General features: G+C 40.0%; 1 protein-coding gene across 1 annotated transcript; it reads right to left on the reverse strand.

The window, feature by feature from the left end:
- Positions 1-2,426: 2,426 nt before the first annotated feature.
- On the reverse strand, positions 2,427-3,698 carry LOC149183263 (uncharacterized). Its single transcript, XM_089414897.1, has one exon. It carries the CDS (start codon positions 3,696-3,698, stop codon positions 2,427-2,429), a length of 1,272 nt encoding a protein of 423 aa, XP_089271023.1.
- Positions 3,699-14,065: the final 10,367 nt, after the last annotated feature.

Genomic DNA, 14,065 nt, shown 5'->3' on the forward strand with positions numbered 1-14,065 from the left:
CATTATAGTGCCACCGATGCCAGCCATTCCTGGATTGCCTCTCGATGCACCATCGAAATTTAGCTTGAGGAAGCCTAAAGGTGGTCATTTCCAAATGCTTAAAGTGGTGCTTATCTCCTGTTGGCGACTCATTATAGCCACGCAAGTTCCATTATCCAAGTTAAAGGCTTTCAAAATTTGTAAGTCCTGATTTGAAGCTTTACTATCTTGATCTGCTTTGCTTTTGACAAGAACCAATTGTCTTATATTTTGTATGATAATTTCTATTGAGTGATTTATCTCCTTGGTTTCGTTTAAGAATACTCTCCTATTCTGTTCCTTCCAGATTGTCCATGTAATAAAACCACGACATTATTTTCCAAATGATATTGACCCTTTGACTACTAGAGAAATTGCCTCACCAATTCTCGATGGTCTCTTCGATGGAATCTCTGGTTCTGTTTGTTTTTTGAAAAGTATTTTCCGCCCAATTCCACATTATGTTTGCCGAATCGCATGTGTTGAAGAGATGGTTCATAGTTTCTTCTTGTTGTTGAACATGGGACACTTAGAAGGGCCACAAAACCCTTTCTTGCAGAGATTCTCCCAAGTTAGAGTTTTCCTGTGCATTAGGAGCCAGAGGAAGATTTTAATTTTTGGCCAGAACTGAGAATCCCAGACCTTGCTGCTCCATTGTACCTTTTCAACTTGCTATGAATCTTCGATATAATTTCTAGCTTCTTTGAGCATGAAATTTCCCCCTCCTTACTTTCCCCATCTTAGTTAGTCGCTATCATACACCTTCCTAATTCTTCTTTTGTTTAATAGAGTTTGCAGGTCCCTGACGCCGTTGTTTGCTTCAGTTATGTTCTCTGTTTCATTGATTTCCCAATTTCTCCATTTCGAGTCCTTGTTATTAGGAGTCCAATAGTGATTTACTGTTGTACTCCCAATCCCTTGGTAATTTCTTTGCAGATCTGCAAACTCTGGCCTCTCTAACTTAGGGAGTTGTTGCCAGGCATCCTCCCAGAAAAAGGTTGTTTTCCCATTGCAAATTTCCCAGAAGCTATTCTCCTGTATAATTCCTCAATTTCTCCTTGATAGGTTCTAGATTGGTGAGCCCTCTGGATTCTCTTGCATTCTGATCAAGTTCTAAGTGCTGTGCATTGGAGCATATTTCTCCTTCCAATGTCTAGCCCAAGGAATATTGGGTTCCTTCAGTCATTTCCACCAAATCTTGGCCCCACATGCCCTATTGATGGTGAAGGGGTCTAGCAGGTTTAACCCTTCCAATTGTTTGGGTTTCACAATTTATTCCATGCCACTAGTGCCCACTTTTTCTTCTTTTAATTTCCTGTCCATAAGAAAGTTCTCTGAATCACCCTCACTTACTGCAAGACTTCTTTGGGAGTAGGGATTATGGAGAGCATATATTGAGGAATAGCTTGCAGTACAGATTTGGTTAAAACTAGACTCCCTGCAAAATTGAGGGCCCTATGGGTCCAGTGATGACATCTTTTCTCTAGACTGGCTAGGATCTTCTCCCAATGAATTTTTTGCTAGGGTTTATCTGTTAGGCATGCTCCTAGGTACCTTGAGGGCAGACTACCTCTTCGGAAGCCTAGAATGATAGAGAGATTTTTTTGCACAGCTAAATGCGTATTGAAAAAGAAGATCGTTAATTTAGATATATTAATTTCCATACCTGAGGCTTCGCTAAAAAGATTGAGGATCCTTTTATAGCCTAGGGCTTCCTTGACTGTAGGAGAACCATGTAACATTGTATCATCAACAAATTGTTGGTGAGTGGTTGCTGGAATGGCAGGCAAGGGTTGCAATCCTCTGATCCTTCCTTCCACTTTGGCACTACGAATGAGTCTGCTTAAACCTTCCATCAGGATAACAAAAAGGAAAGGTGATAATGAGTCTCCTTATCTGAGTCCTCGTGAGGGGGAGAATTGGTCGGCAGAGGCACCATTCACTAGTATAGAAAATTTGGTAGATTTGATCAGAGCTAAAATCCACTTTATCCATTTATTGGCGAAACCGAAAGCTTCCAAGATTGCTTCTAGGTAATTCCAGTTGACTTTATCATAAGCCTTTGATTAGTCAAGTTGCATCATCATGCCTACAATTTTTCTGGAGTGAAGTGTATGAATCATTTCCTGAGCTAGTAAAATATTGCCCAGAATCTGTCTTCCCTCAACATATCCTGATTGTTCTTCTGAGATGACGCCTGGGAGAATAGGTTTCAATCTGTTGGAAATGACTTTAGAGATAATCTTATAAATGACATTGCACAAAGCAATAGGCCAAAATTGTGTTGGGGTGTTGGCCTCTTCTTCTTTTGGAATCAGGGCCAGGAAAGTTGAATTTATAAATTTAAGAATTGAGGCAGAATGTCGAGAGTCCTCCACCACTTCCCAGACATCAGTTTTAAAAATTTCCTAGCAATCCTTGTAAAAGTTGATGGTAAAGCCTTCAGGCCCAGACACTTTGTCATTTGGCATATTCTTCACTGCATATTCCACCTTTTCCAAAGAGATTTCTCTAGTTAATGCAAGGTTTGTCTCATTAGCGATTGTTTTGGGAATGGATTTGATGAGTTCAGCAATTGCTTCTATTCTATCTACCTCTGGCTCCTGAGTTATGCTGCTAAAATGCGAAGTGAGCAAGGTTGAAATTCCTTGATGATTCTGGAGAATGTCCCTCTGTTCGCTTATGAGACTGAGGATTTTATCTGCGCCTTTGTAGTCGAGTGCTGATCTATGAAATAATTTAGTATTCTGTTCCCCTTCCTTGAGCCACTGAATCTGGGACTTTTGTTTCCAAAGGGTCTCTTCTTGTTGGCAACGAAGCTGCCATTGTTGCATCAAATTTTTTTCTTTGTTTGCAGTTTCTAGGTTGCTATCTCCAGTTATCCGGCCTTTATGAATCTGCTCTAGCTGCTCCTCTATTTTGGCTTTTTCTTTGAATATGTTCCCAAAAACTGTTATATTCCATGTTTTGATTTTATTTTTGATGCATCTCAATTTACCTTGTAATTTGTACATTTTGGTACCTTTGATGTCCATCGGTTCATGCCACCACTTCTCAACAAGTTGATTAAAGTCCGGATGGTTAATAGAAAATTTCTCAAATCGAAATGGCTTATTTCTAGGAGTGCCCTGGATAGCACCAATCGGAGAAATGGGCCAATGGTCTGACCCTCCACTAGGTACAATGTCTGATTCTACTATCACTCCCTCCAACGGAATACTTTCAGATATTAGAAATCTATCAAGACGAGAGGTGATTTGTCTTTCACCTCCCCTTCTGTTATTCCAAGTGATAGCCCCACTCTTGGGGTGGACAGCCACTAATTTAGCTGTGTTGATGAAATCTAAGAATGCTTCAGAATATTTGTTAAGTTTCCTGGTCCCTCCTTTCTTCTCCAATAGTGTATTTATCATATTGAAATCCCCTCCTATGGTTGCCTTGGCACTGGGATATCTGAGCTTCAGATTCAATAAAGTTCTAAGAAAAATGTATTTCTCTTCTAACCTCTGAGGCCTGTAAACATTGGTGCACAAATATGTTTCTGAATTGCCTATCACTTGAACTTCTATGGCTATAAAGGATCTGGTAGCTTCAGAGGAGAGGATTTTGATTACTTGCGGATTCCAAAGGGTAACTAAACCTCCCTCCCATCCACGACTAGCAGTTTCCAGGTATTCCATTTGACTACCTAGCTTTTTGCTTCCATTATAAATAGTATTACTTGCACATTTGGTTTCTTGCACAAATATAATGTCAGGTTTTTCCTTTTGAACCTTACTCTTTAAGAGTCTCTGTTTTATTTGGCTATTGAGCCCCCTAGAATTCCAAGAGATGATTTTCCTTTTTCTTTTTTAAATTAGAAGTTAAGAGAAAATGGTTCTAGAGCTTTCATCTTACCCGAGTTTAAAAGCATTTGTCCCAGTTCCTGCAGTGCCTCATTATTGGATTTGTGCCCTCTATTCTTCCTTTGTTTGGAGCTGGTGGATGTTTGCAGTATGATTTTTGTTTGGAGTCCCATTCCTTTTGCTACACACAGATTCTTGTTTTGCATATCAATCTCTGGTTTCCGTCTTGCTATGAATATCACATTAATTCTTCTAACTTCCTCTTCCGATATGTTTTCCATCCCCTTCTTTTTCTAGTTTTCCACCATGTCTGGTAGGTTAACTCCTTCCTACTCTAATACCTCATTGAGCTCCATTTCCTCACTTCAAATGTCACTTATGAGACTTTTTGAATCTTCATCTGCCCCTTCTGTTACTTCCTGAGTCTGTTCTGTAATGTTTTGAATATTTTCCTCCATTGCTTTGGTTGAATACTCTGTTGTGGTTTTGTTTGCTTCAGAGGTATTTTGTTCCTTATTATGGTCCTCTGATTCGGTCTCAGTCTCCAATACTTCAAAAGCATTAATAGTATTACCTTGTGTTACGCTTGTTCTGATTGGGCGTTTCTTGTTTTCTCTCTGTTTTGCTCTTGGCCGAATGAAGGTATCCCTGTTATTTTCTACCTGATCTCCCTTAAGTTCTTCCACTGTTCTATTTAATGGAAATTCTCTGATTAAATGTCCATGCAAATGACACTTCCTGCAGCGAAATGGAATTTTCTCATAGTTAATGGCTTGGAAATAGTCCTCATCCCTATATTCCAAACATATTCCTTCATGCAATGCCCCCGACACATCCAACTCCACATAGATTCGAGGACAGGAAGTATATCTTCTCTATAGAGTGGCCTCTGAAGCTCTGATAAAACTCCCTAAATTGTCACCTATATGTTTTAGAGCTGAATGTCCCCAATAGTCTATTAGGAGTGAGAAGCGGTGAATCCAGACTAGCACCTGCTAGAAGGTTTCTTTTTCTGGCACGAAGTTGGGTTTCCAAGGTCTCATATAGAGGCCCGTTGAAGCGAAGAAGTAAGGTCCACCATCAAATATTCTATCCTTATTATCTAGATTCGAAAAAACAGCAGTGGAAAAACCTTTGGCTCCTAAGTGCAGTCTAACATCACCTTTGGGTTTGCATTGTTGCTTTATCCATTGACACAACACCCTTTCCATTGGCCAGAGTCCCATGAACTTGCAAATCACTGCATGTTCAGTCATGTGTTCTCTGTAGGCTTGAATTTCTAGGTCTGTTATCACCACCCTTAGGGCTTCTACTGTTTTAGGCTTGCATGGGCCTTGAGTCATTTTGCCATTGAGGTCTTTGGTTTGTTCCCCTTCTCCTCACTCTCTTTTTCCAGAGCTCCCTCTTCATCATCTTCTTTCTCCTTCTCTTGTTTGTTCTCATGTGCGGGATGTGCCTGCGCCGCCTTCTCCTTGCTTCCAATGTCTGTTCTACCATCGCTTTCCTTTCCTTTCAGTTTTTGAGTGTTGTGTTCCTCCTTGCCCTCATGTCTTCTTCTTCCCTTGCTAGTCCCATCCTCTTTCTGTGACCTTTCATAGCCTACAATTTGCACACCTTCCTGTGCTGTTTGTTTGTACATGATTATCCATTTGTAAGTAGGGGTCCCTATGGACCCCTCATTTACCATCTGTCGGGTCAAGATCTGTCCCCTCTTGAAAAGTTCTGCCACTTTGACCTTGTTCCTCTCCAGTTTCAAACCCTAGATATGAAAATTCCGTGAACTGTAAACCCATGTTTCACCCAGCTCGCACTCTGCTCTTTATCTATTCGACTATGCCCCTTTGTTAGTATTGTATATTCATGAAATAGTTTTTGTCCAATTGCAAATCACCCCTACACAACATTTCTGCCATAATTTTTGTTATGTCCAACCAATAGCTAGGAACCATCTATCGTTATTCAACATCTGATATTTTAAGCGATATCCAATTAAGGGCATAAAAGCTATCATTCCTAACACATCATTTTTAGCACAGAAGTAAATTGATAATGTCACTACCCATGCAGACGAAAACCAATATGTCTGTTATTGTAGAAAACTGGTATGTCTGTCATTGTAGTTGTATAATTTTTCGAGTTGTATAGATGGTGCATACAATCAGTTGAGGACCTGTGTTTCGATTTCATAGTTATGGAGAGTGGATTTCCCAATTAAATATGGGTTCATTCCTCTAGGAATTTCATAAGGCAGTAGGGGCTTCGCTTATAGCAGAATTGGATAACTATTGGTTTGAGCTAGCTTGTGATGTAGGGAGTTAGATTGTACTAGTGTAGGAATTGTTCAGGACGAACCACCATTATATTTTATTCTCAGATCTTTTGGTTAATGTAGTATAGATAATTAAGTTTTTTAGCATTTTCTTTTCCCAGAGAAATATTGTGTTATGTGCGATTGATAGTCTTCCTCTTTCTACTTATTGTTTTCATCGATCACTTTTTGTTTGTTATGAAGAGTAGAGTAGATTCTTGTTTTGTGTTTTAGCATATCACATAAGATGTTGAATATAGAGGAAAATATACATGGAATCGAAGCTAAAGATAGTATAGAAGAGGATATTTTGAGTTTTGTGTGTAGGTGAAAATCGAATTTTCAAGTTCATACTTTAGAGTAGCAATATGTATGTCTACGGGTTGCGGCTTGAGTATGCCTTCGAGGGAAGCTCAAATTACATAGCTTGGAAGGAAAAATGGAGGCAGTGCTGGAAGATAATGGCCTCAAGGAATTCATATATCATGTCATTCCTAAACCTCCAGCATTGGATGCTAAAGATCTGGTTGAATGGAGAAAGTGTGTGGCAAAAGCGAGAAGGATTATCCTGGATGGAGTTCGTGACCACACTGTCTCGAGTCTCCATGGCAAGGATACTCCATACTCAATGTGAAGGGCATTGATGGACCTGTTTCAACATGGAAGTGACCATAGGAAATTGGCACTGAAGGACAGACTAAGAAAGATCAAAATGGAGAAGGGTGACTCTATTTCAAAGTACTTGACAAAGTTCACCCATTATCGGGATGAGCTTGGAAGTGTCAGGATCACTGTTTCCAAGGAAGATATGGTGAGCCTAGCTCTTCTAGGAATTCCCAATAGTTTGCATAGTTATTAGGATTCTCTCAATGGGAGGTAGAAGCTACTAGATTGGGAACGACTGTAGTCAAATTTGGTACAGGAAGAGATTCAGAGGAATACCAGAGACATATCCTCTTCAAAGACTAATGATGAGGAAAGTTATGCCTTAGAGGAAAATGAAAAGAAAGGGAAGGGAATACATCCCATTCCAAATCAAATTCTTGTCATGGAGGCAAGAAGAAGGATGTGCCAAAAGTCAAGTGCTTTCATTGTCACGAGTTGGGACGTTTTTCCATAAAGTGTCCACTTAAGAAGGTCGATAACAATCCCTCAGGAGGAGCGGAAGGAGGTGAGGCTCTTGTGTCATAATTCAAACTGAAATTTACCTTCATCAAATGTATGGTGTCATCAATGATGGGTAGTGTATGGTACCTAAATAGTGGAGCTTATTTCCACATGATTGGTTACAAAGAGCTCTCCAGTAACCTGGAGGAGAAGGTGTTGGAAATAATACTGAGAGGGGGGGTGAATCAGTATTATCTAATTCTTTTAATAAATCTTCTTTATTTGTTCTTTGAATTATTTTTGCATGTCAGTACCATAAAATAATGAGCATGAACAAAAGAAAATAGATAGTCACACCAAAGAACACAAGATGTAAGGTGGAAACCCAATGTGGGTGAAAACCACCTGCTGCAATATGTCTCTATCTTCTTTCAAATTAGAAACTCCTTTTACAATGGTTTTGTATTGGTTCAGTCCTTTACCAGTACGTAGGCTGCAACCTACAGAGAGCTACAACTCTCTCTCTCGTTTTCCAGTCTCTCCTAGAAGGGAGCTACAACCCCCTACTTCTTTTCTTAAAAGGACCACTTTTCATAAATTTTCAAACTGGGTCCATAAGCATCAAATAATCATCAAGTATAAGAGAATTACCCAGTCAACTGTAGTAACCAGATCAACAATAATAGGACCAAACCCAGAACGCCACAATGATAATAAATTTTTTTAAGAGAAGTAAGCACCTTGCTCAACTGCTCGCCTGCTTACGTAAGCACCCTGCTCAACTGCTGGCCTGCTTACAGTACTCACCCAGCTCAACTGCTTACCTGCTTACAGTACGCACCCTGCTCAACTGCTCGCCTGCTTACGTACACACCCTGCTCAACTGCTAGCCTGCGTACCTCGCTCTGAGTCCATTGAACTGCCTGCGGACCTCCGCACCTGCAACCCTTCTGTGCCTGCGTCTGTACGCACCTGAAACCCTTCTGTGCCTGTGTACCGGCGCACCTGCAACCCTTCTGTGCCTGCGTACCGACGCACCTGAAACTCTTCTGTGCCTGCATACCGGCGCACCTGAAACCCTTCTGTACCTGCGTACCTTTGGGCATAGATGATTTCAAGACTTCAGAAATAACCCAGACAGTCAGATCTACATATCTGAACATGCACCGAAGAGATCTTGGTCCATCAGTAGATTCACCTTATTTAGATCTAGACCAGATCTAGCCCTCATAAGATGTTCAACGCAAAACATACTCAAGCCAAATGATCTCCTTTGCTTTATATAGGAAAGCTCTTCCTTAAAACATGGATCAATACCACGAGCCGACACCATAATAACCCAATACTGTCGGCTAAATACCAAGAGTAAAACATAAGAAAACCCCACATGTGAATTTCTTTGCCTTGAAATGTGTGCACTGGGGGTACGCACCTCCTGAACGGGATAATTGCGGGTATGTACGCACTTTATGTAACACTGACCTGCATGTACGCACCTTATGTAACGTGTACTTGCGTACCCCTTATTTTCTTCAATATTTGATAGCTGATCATCAATATCTGCTGCTGACTTGAAGTACTGTGATCTATCACCTGAATGGGTTGCCATCAAGGACAACACTTTAGCCATAATGCCAACAATCTCCCCCTTTGGACTTGATGGCAACCTCAAAACTTCAGCTTCATTCTCCCCCTTTGACATCAAGGGCAAAGGGTTATGCTCCCCCTAAGAACATGCTCCCCCTGAATATGAACCAGATCTGCAACGAAGAACCATAATCCACCATGAAAGAGATAGAGACATATTGCAGCTACTTCCAAGATCTCCTTTTGCACATCCTCCATAATGCCAACAATGCATTATATGCTCCCCCTGAACCTGTACCATCAATCAGAAGAGGTTCAGAAATAAGTTGATGCATCAACAACCCCCAGCTTTTGCCTGAGGTATTCAAAAGTGTCCCTGGGCAACGGTTTGGTGAGAATATCAGCAACTTGTTCCTTAGAAGGAACATACTCCAACTTGACCTTCTGTTCAAGCACTTGTTCCCGGAGAAAATGGTACTTGATTGGTATGTGCTTGGTTTTTGAATGCATAACAGGATTCCTTGAGATGTTGATTGCACTTGTGTTATCACATAAGATGGGGATTGGTGGTGTACAAGTGATTTGAAAATCCTACAAAGTCTGCATCATCCAAAGGAGTTGGGTGCAACAAGATGCAGCAGCAACATATTCCACTTCAGCTGTAGACAAGGCAATCGAACTCTGTTTCTTGCTGAACCAAGATACCAGTCTGGAACCCCTAAAGAACGCACCACCACTTGTGCTTTTCCTGTCATCCACGCTTCCGGCCCAATCTGTATCTGTATAAGCATGAAGTGTAAGATCTGTATCTCTAGGATACCATAAGCCATAATTTTGAGTCCCTTGAAGATATTTGAAAATTCTCTTCACTGCCTGAAGATGAGTCTCCTTCGAATTTGCCTGAAATCTTCCAACTATTCCAACTGCATGCATGATGTCTGGGCGGGTACCTGTCAAATAAAGTAAACTTCCAATCATAGATCTGTAGGTTGGTTGATGTACTGCTGCAGATTCATCATTTGCACTGAGGCTACATCCTGTGACCATGGGTGTACATACTGGTTTTGCATCTTCCATACCATATTTCTTCAAAATTTGTTTGAGATACTTGGTTTGAGATAAAAATATTCCTCCTTATTTTTGTTGGATTTGCGAACCAAGGAAATATGTCAGTTCTCCTAGCAAGGACATTTCAAATTCTTTCTGCATGACCAAGGCAAAGTTTTGACTCATAGCTTCTTCATTGCTCCCAAAAATAATGTCATCTACATACACAACAAGTATTAGCAATTTGTCATTTTCAACTTTTATATAAAGATTGCTATCTGCCGATCCTTTTGAAAAGCCTTGTTGATGAAGATATTTGTCCAAATGGTAGTACCAAGCCCTTGGAGCTTGTTTGAGACCATAGAGAGCCTTTTTCAATCTGCATACAAGGTTTGGATTATTTCCAAGAATGAACCCATCTGGCTGTTCAATGTACACTTCTTCTTCCAAGTCTCCATTCAGAAAGGCTGATTTCACGTCCATTTGAAATACTTTGAAGTTTTGAAATCTTGAGAGAGCAAGGAACATTCGGATGGCCTCAAGTCTTGCAACAGGAGCAAAGGTTTCTTCAAAGTCTATTCCTTCTTGCTGCACATACCCTTTACAAACAGGTCTGGCTTTCTTTCTGATTACTTCTCCATTTTCATTCAATTTGTTTTTGAAGACCCATTTTGTCCCGATAACATTCTTATCTTTTGGTCTAGGAACCAGCTCCCAAGTGTTGTTCTTTTCTATCTGCTCAAGTTCTTCATCCATTGCTTTCACCCAACATTCATCTTTGCATGCCTCTTTCACATTTTGTGGTTCAGTAGAGGAGAGTAATGCCAAATAACTTGAAGCTTCTACAACTGTTCTTCTTGTTTGTACACCTGCTTCTTTCTGCCCCATAATCTGAGATTCTGGATGGTTCTTCTGAACATATCTGGATGGAGTCTTTTCTTCTATTCTTGTTTTCTCCTCTGGTTCTTCTTGAGGTTCTTCTTCTTCATCATTCTGTCGTTGGGGGTAGCCTTCATCTTCTTCGATGTCTTTATGATGTACTTTCCTAAGAATGTATCCCTTCTCATCAACCACTACATCAATGCTGTCAACAATTCTGCCAAGTCTTTTATTGTAGCATTTGTATGCTTTGCTATGTGGAGAGTAACCAAGAAGAATGCCTTCATCTGCTCTAGGTTCAAGTTTGCCAAGCTGCTCATCAGTATTCTTGATATAGCATTTGCTCCCAAAGATTTTGAAGTGCTTTACTGAAGGAGTCCTACCACTCCAGAGCTCATGAGGAGTTTGAGTGCTGTTCACCCGGACATTTGTTTTGTTGAGAATAACAACTACAACATGTGCAGCTTCACCCCAGAAAGTTGCGGGAGTTCCGGACTCATCAAGCATAGCACGAGCCATTTGTTGGACTGTTCTGTTCATTCTTTCCACAACTCCATTTTGCTGAGGAGTTCTTGCTGTAGAGAATTCTCTTCTTATCCCATGTTCTTCACAGAAATCGAAAAATTCATTTGAAGTAAATTCCCCACCTCTGTCGGATCTGAGGCACTTAATTATGTGACCTGATTCATTTTCAACCAAGGCTTTGAAGGATTTGAATTTTTCGAATGCTTCATCTTTTTGCCTCATAAGTCCTAACCAGACAAACCTGGAGAAATCGTCAATGAATAATATCAAGTATTCTTCTCCTCGAGGTGTTATTTTCCTGAAAGGACCGCATGTATCTGTATGTACTAGCTCAAGAGGCATGCTAGCTGATCCTTCTTTCTCTGGAAAGTTAGTTCTGGTTTGTTTTCCAAACTGACATGATTTTCATATGGTGTTGTCAGAAATTTTGATATCTGGAAGATTGCGAACTGCCAGATATTTGCATGCTTTCCTTATTTGTGAAAAGCTTAGATGTCCCAACCTCCGATGCCATAACCAGTGCTCATCATCCTTGCTCAGATAGCATTGTTGTTGTCCTTCTTCAAATATGTACAAATTATTTGGATTTCTTTTGCCTTTGATCATTGTTTTACCTATATCAAGATCACGAACAAGACATCCATTTGATCTGAATATAACCTCGGTTCTTTGATCACACATCTGGCTGACACTTAGAAGATTATGCTTCAATCCATCAACATACAAAACATTTCCAGCCTTGACCTTTTCTTTTAACTGAGCAATGCCTTTTCCTTTTATAGTTGCAGGAGTATCATTTCCAAAAGAGACTTTCTTTCCCTTTTCTAGAGTAGAATAAGACTCAAGTTTTTCTTTATCACCTGTCATATGCTTCGAACATCCACTATCAATGTACCATAGATTTTCCTGTCCCTCTGCATAAAATGCTATCCCACATATTTCTGTTTGGGGTTCCTTTATTCTCCATGTTTTGGTGCTTGAGGCTTGTTCCTTTTTCTGCTGAAACCTGCTCCTGCATTCAGAGTCTTCATGACCAAAGTTATTGCAAATAGAACATTCAACTTCATTTTCAAGAACCGAAAAGTTGTTATAGGTCCTTTTTGTAATCCCCGTCATACTTATTTGTTTTTGAGCTTCCCTAGTCATGATCATTTTATATGCAACACATTGAGCTGCTTTGTGACCAAAGTTATGGCAAGAAAAGCATTGTCCATTGAAGAAACTTCTGCGGTTATCGAATCTACCAGCCAATTGATTGTAATTTCTATTGTCATCTATTCTTGAACCAAATTGAGAAGATTTTACCTGTGGCTGGTTGTAGCTTTTGTTCACCCTTAAGATGGATTGCCCCTGATAGTTTCTGTTTGTAGTTCGTCCCTGCTTTACCTGATGATCTTCATTGTACTTTTGCTCATTTCTTCTTGGATGCTTGAGAACTTTCTCCATTATAGCCCAGACCTGTCTTGTTTAGTGGAGACCGCTGCACATTGATAATCTCATCCAAAGTTTCAGATCCTTTGACAAACTTGAGATTAATAGCTTTTGTTTTCTCAATCTCTTTTCTAAGACCAACAATTTCACCTTCTAATTTTTCAAGATGTTTTTCCTTTTCATCAATTTGAAATTGTAGAGTATCAATGATCATGTTCTTTTCTTCTATATATCTCTTGAGTCTAGTAATTTCATCATAAAGGTTATCCACATCTATAGCATCCATATAATCATCATCTTCAAATGCCATTAACGACTTATATTCATTACCTTGTTCATCTTCATCACTGTTTGATAGACCATCACTATCTTCATGAGTGTAGTAGCTTTTCTTATTTACATTCTGTTTCTTGTTCCATCTAGCAGGTTCCTTTCCTTTATCCTTATAAGGAAATTTTGTAGCATAATTGATGAGCCCCAATTTTGGTACAATTTGGGCTCATTTTGGCCTATTCTACTTGCTCAAACCATTCATTTTTTATTGCTTATGCATGCATTTCTTAGTTTGTTCATGTTGTTTGTAGGAAGAAGGGTAGGCACTCTATCTACGTGACTAATGCATTATGATTCCAAGTTTTGGCATTAAAAGGGAGCAAAAGACAACGAAAAAGGAGACAAGGAGACAACGAGGTGGCACTGCTGGTTTTTAGGAGAGGATGTCCACGGTCTTGGGGACATTCCTCGTGATTCCCACCAGGAACTCCGAGCTCCAATCCATCTCCCCTCCGAGCTTAGAAGAAACCAGCTGTTCTATAGGAACAGCAGTTACAACTGTTCTATAGGAACAACACTTATGACTGTCCTACAGGATCAGCAGTTAAACTCTAGTTGGACAACCGAGCTCCTAAAATCAAGGACATTTGTTGGATCACTGTTTTGCATAAGTATAGAGGCCGTAGCCTTTGATAGGTTGTTGAAACTTTCGCATTACTATTGTAATTTTGGAGCACAGCTCGGTGTTAGTTCTTGTTGTAAGCCAGTTTTGGCATAACATCAGATTATGAATAAAGAAGGCAGATTTTGATCTAGCTCTGAGTTTTCTTAAGGAGACTATCGCTCTCAGGTTAGGGCCCAACCTGAGAGCCATAGATCCCCTCTGTTGTAGTGTTGTTTGCATTTCGTTTCAGTACTCTGAGTTTTCATTTTCACATGCAATTTGAATTACAGGTTGTTGAATTAGTCTTTTTCATGAGCATAGATAGGACTAGTTTATGGTTGAATTGCTTTCGGTTGTTTAGTTAGATTAGCAGGTTGATAA

This window comes from Pinus tabuliformis, chromosome 3_2, assembly GCF_031772625.1.
Source record: "Pinus tabuliformis cultivar Carrire ecotype Pingquan chromosome 3_2, CPIR1, whole genome shotgun sequence".
NCBI lineage: Eukaryota > Viridiplantae > Streptophyta > Pinopsida > Pinales > Pinaceae > Pinus > Pinus tabuliformis.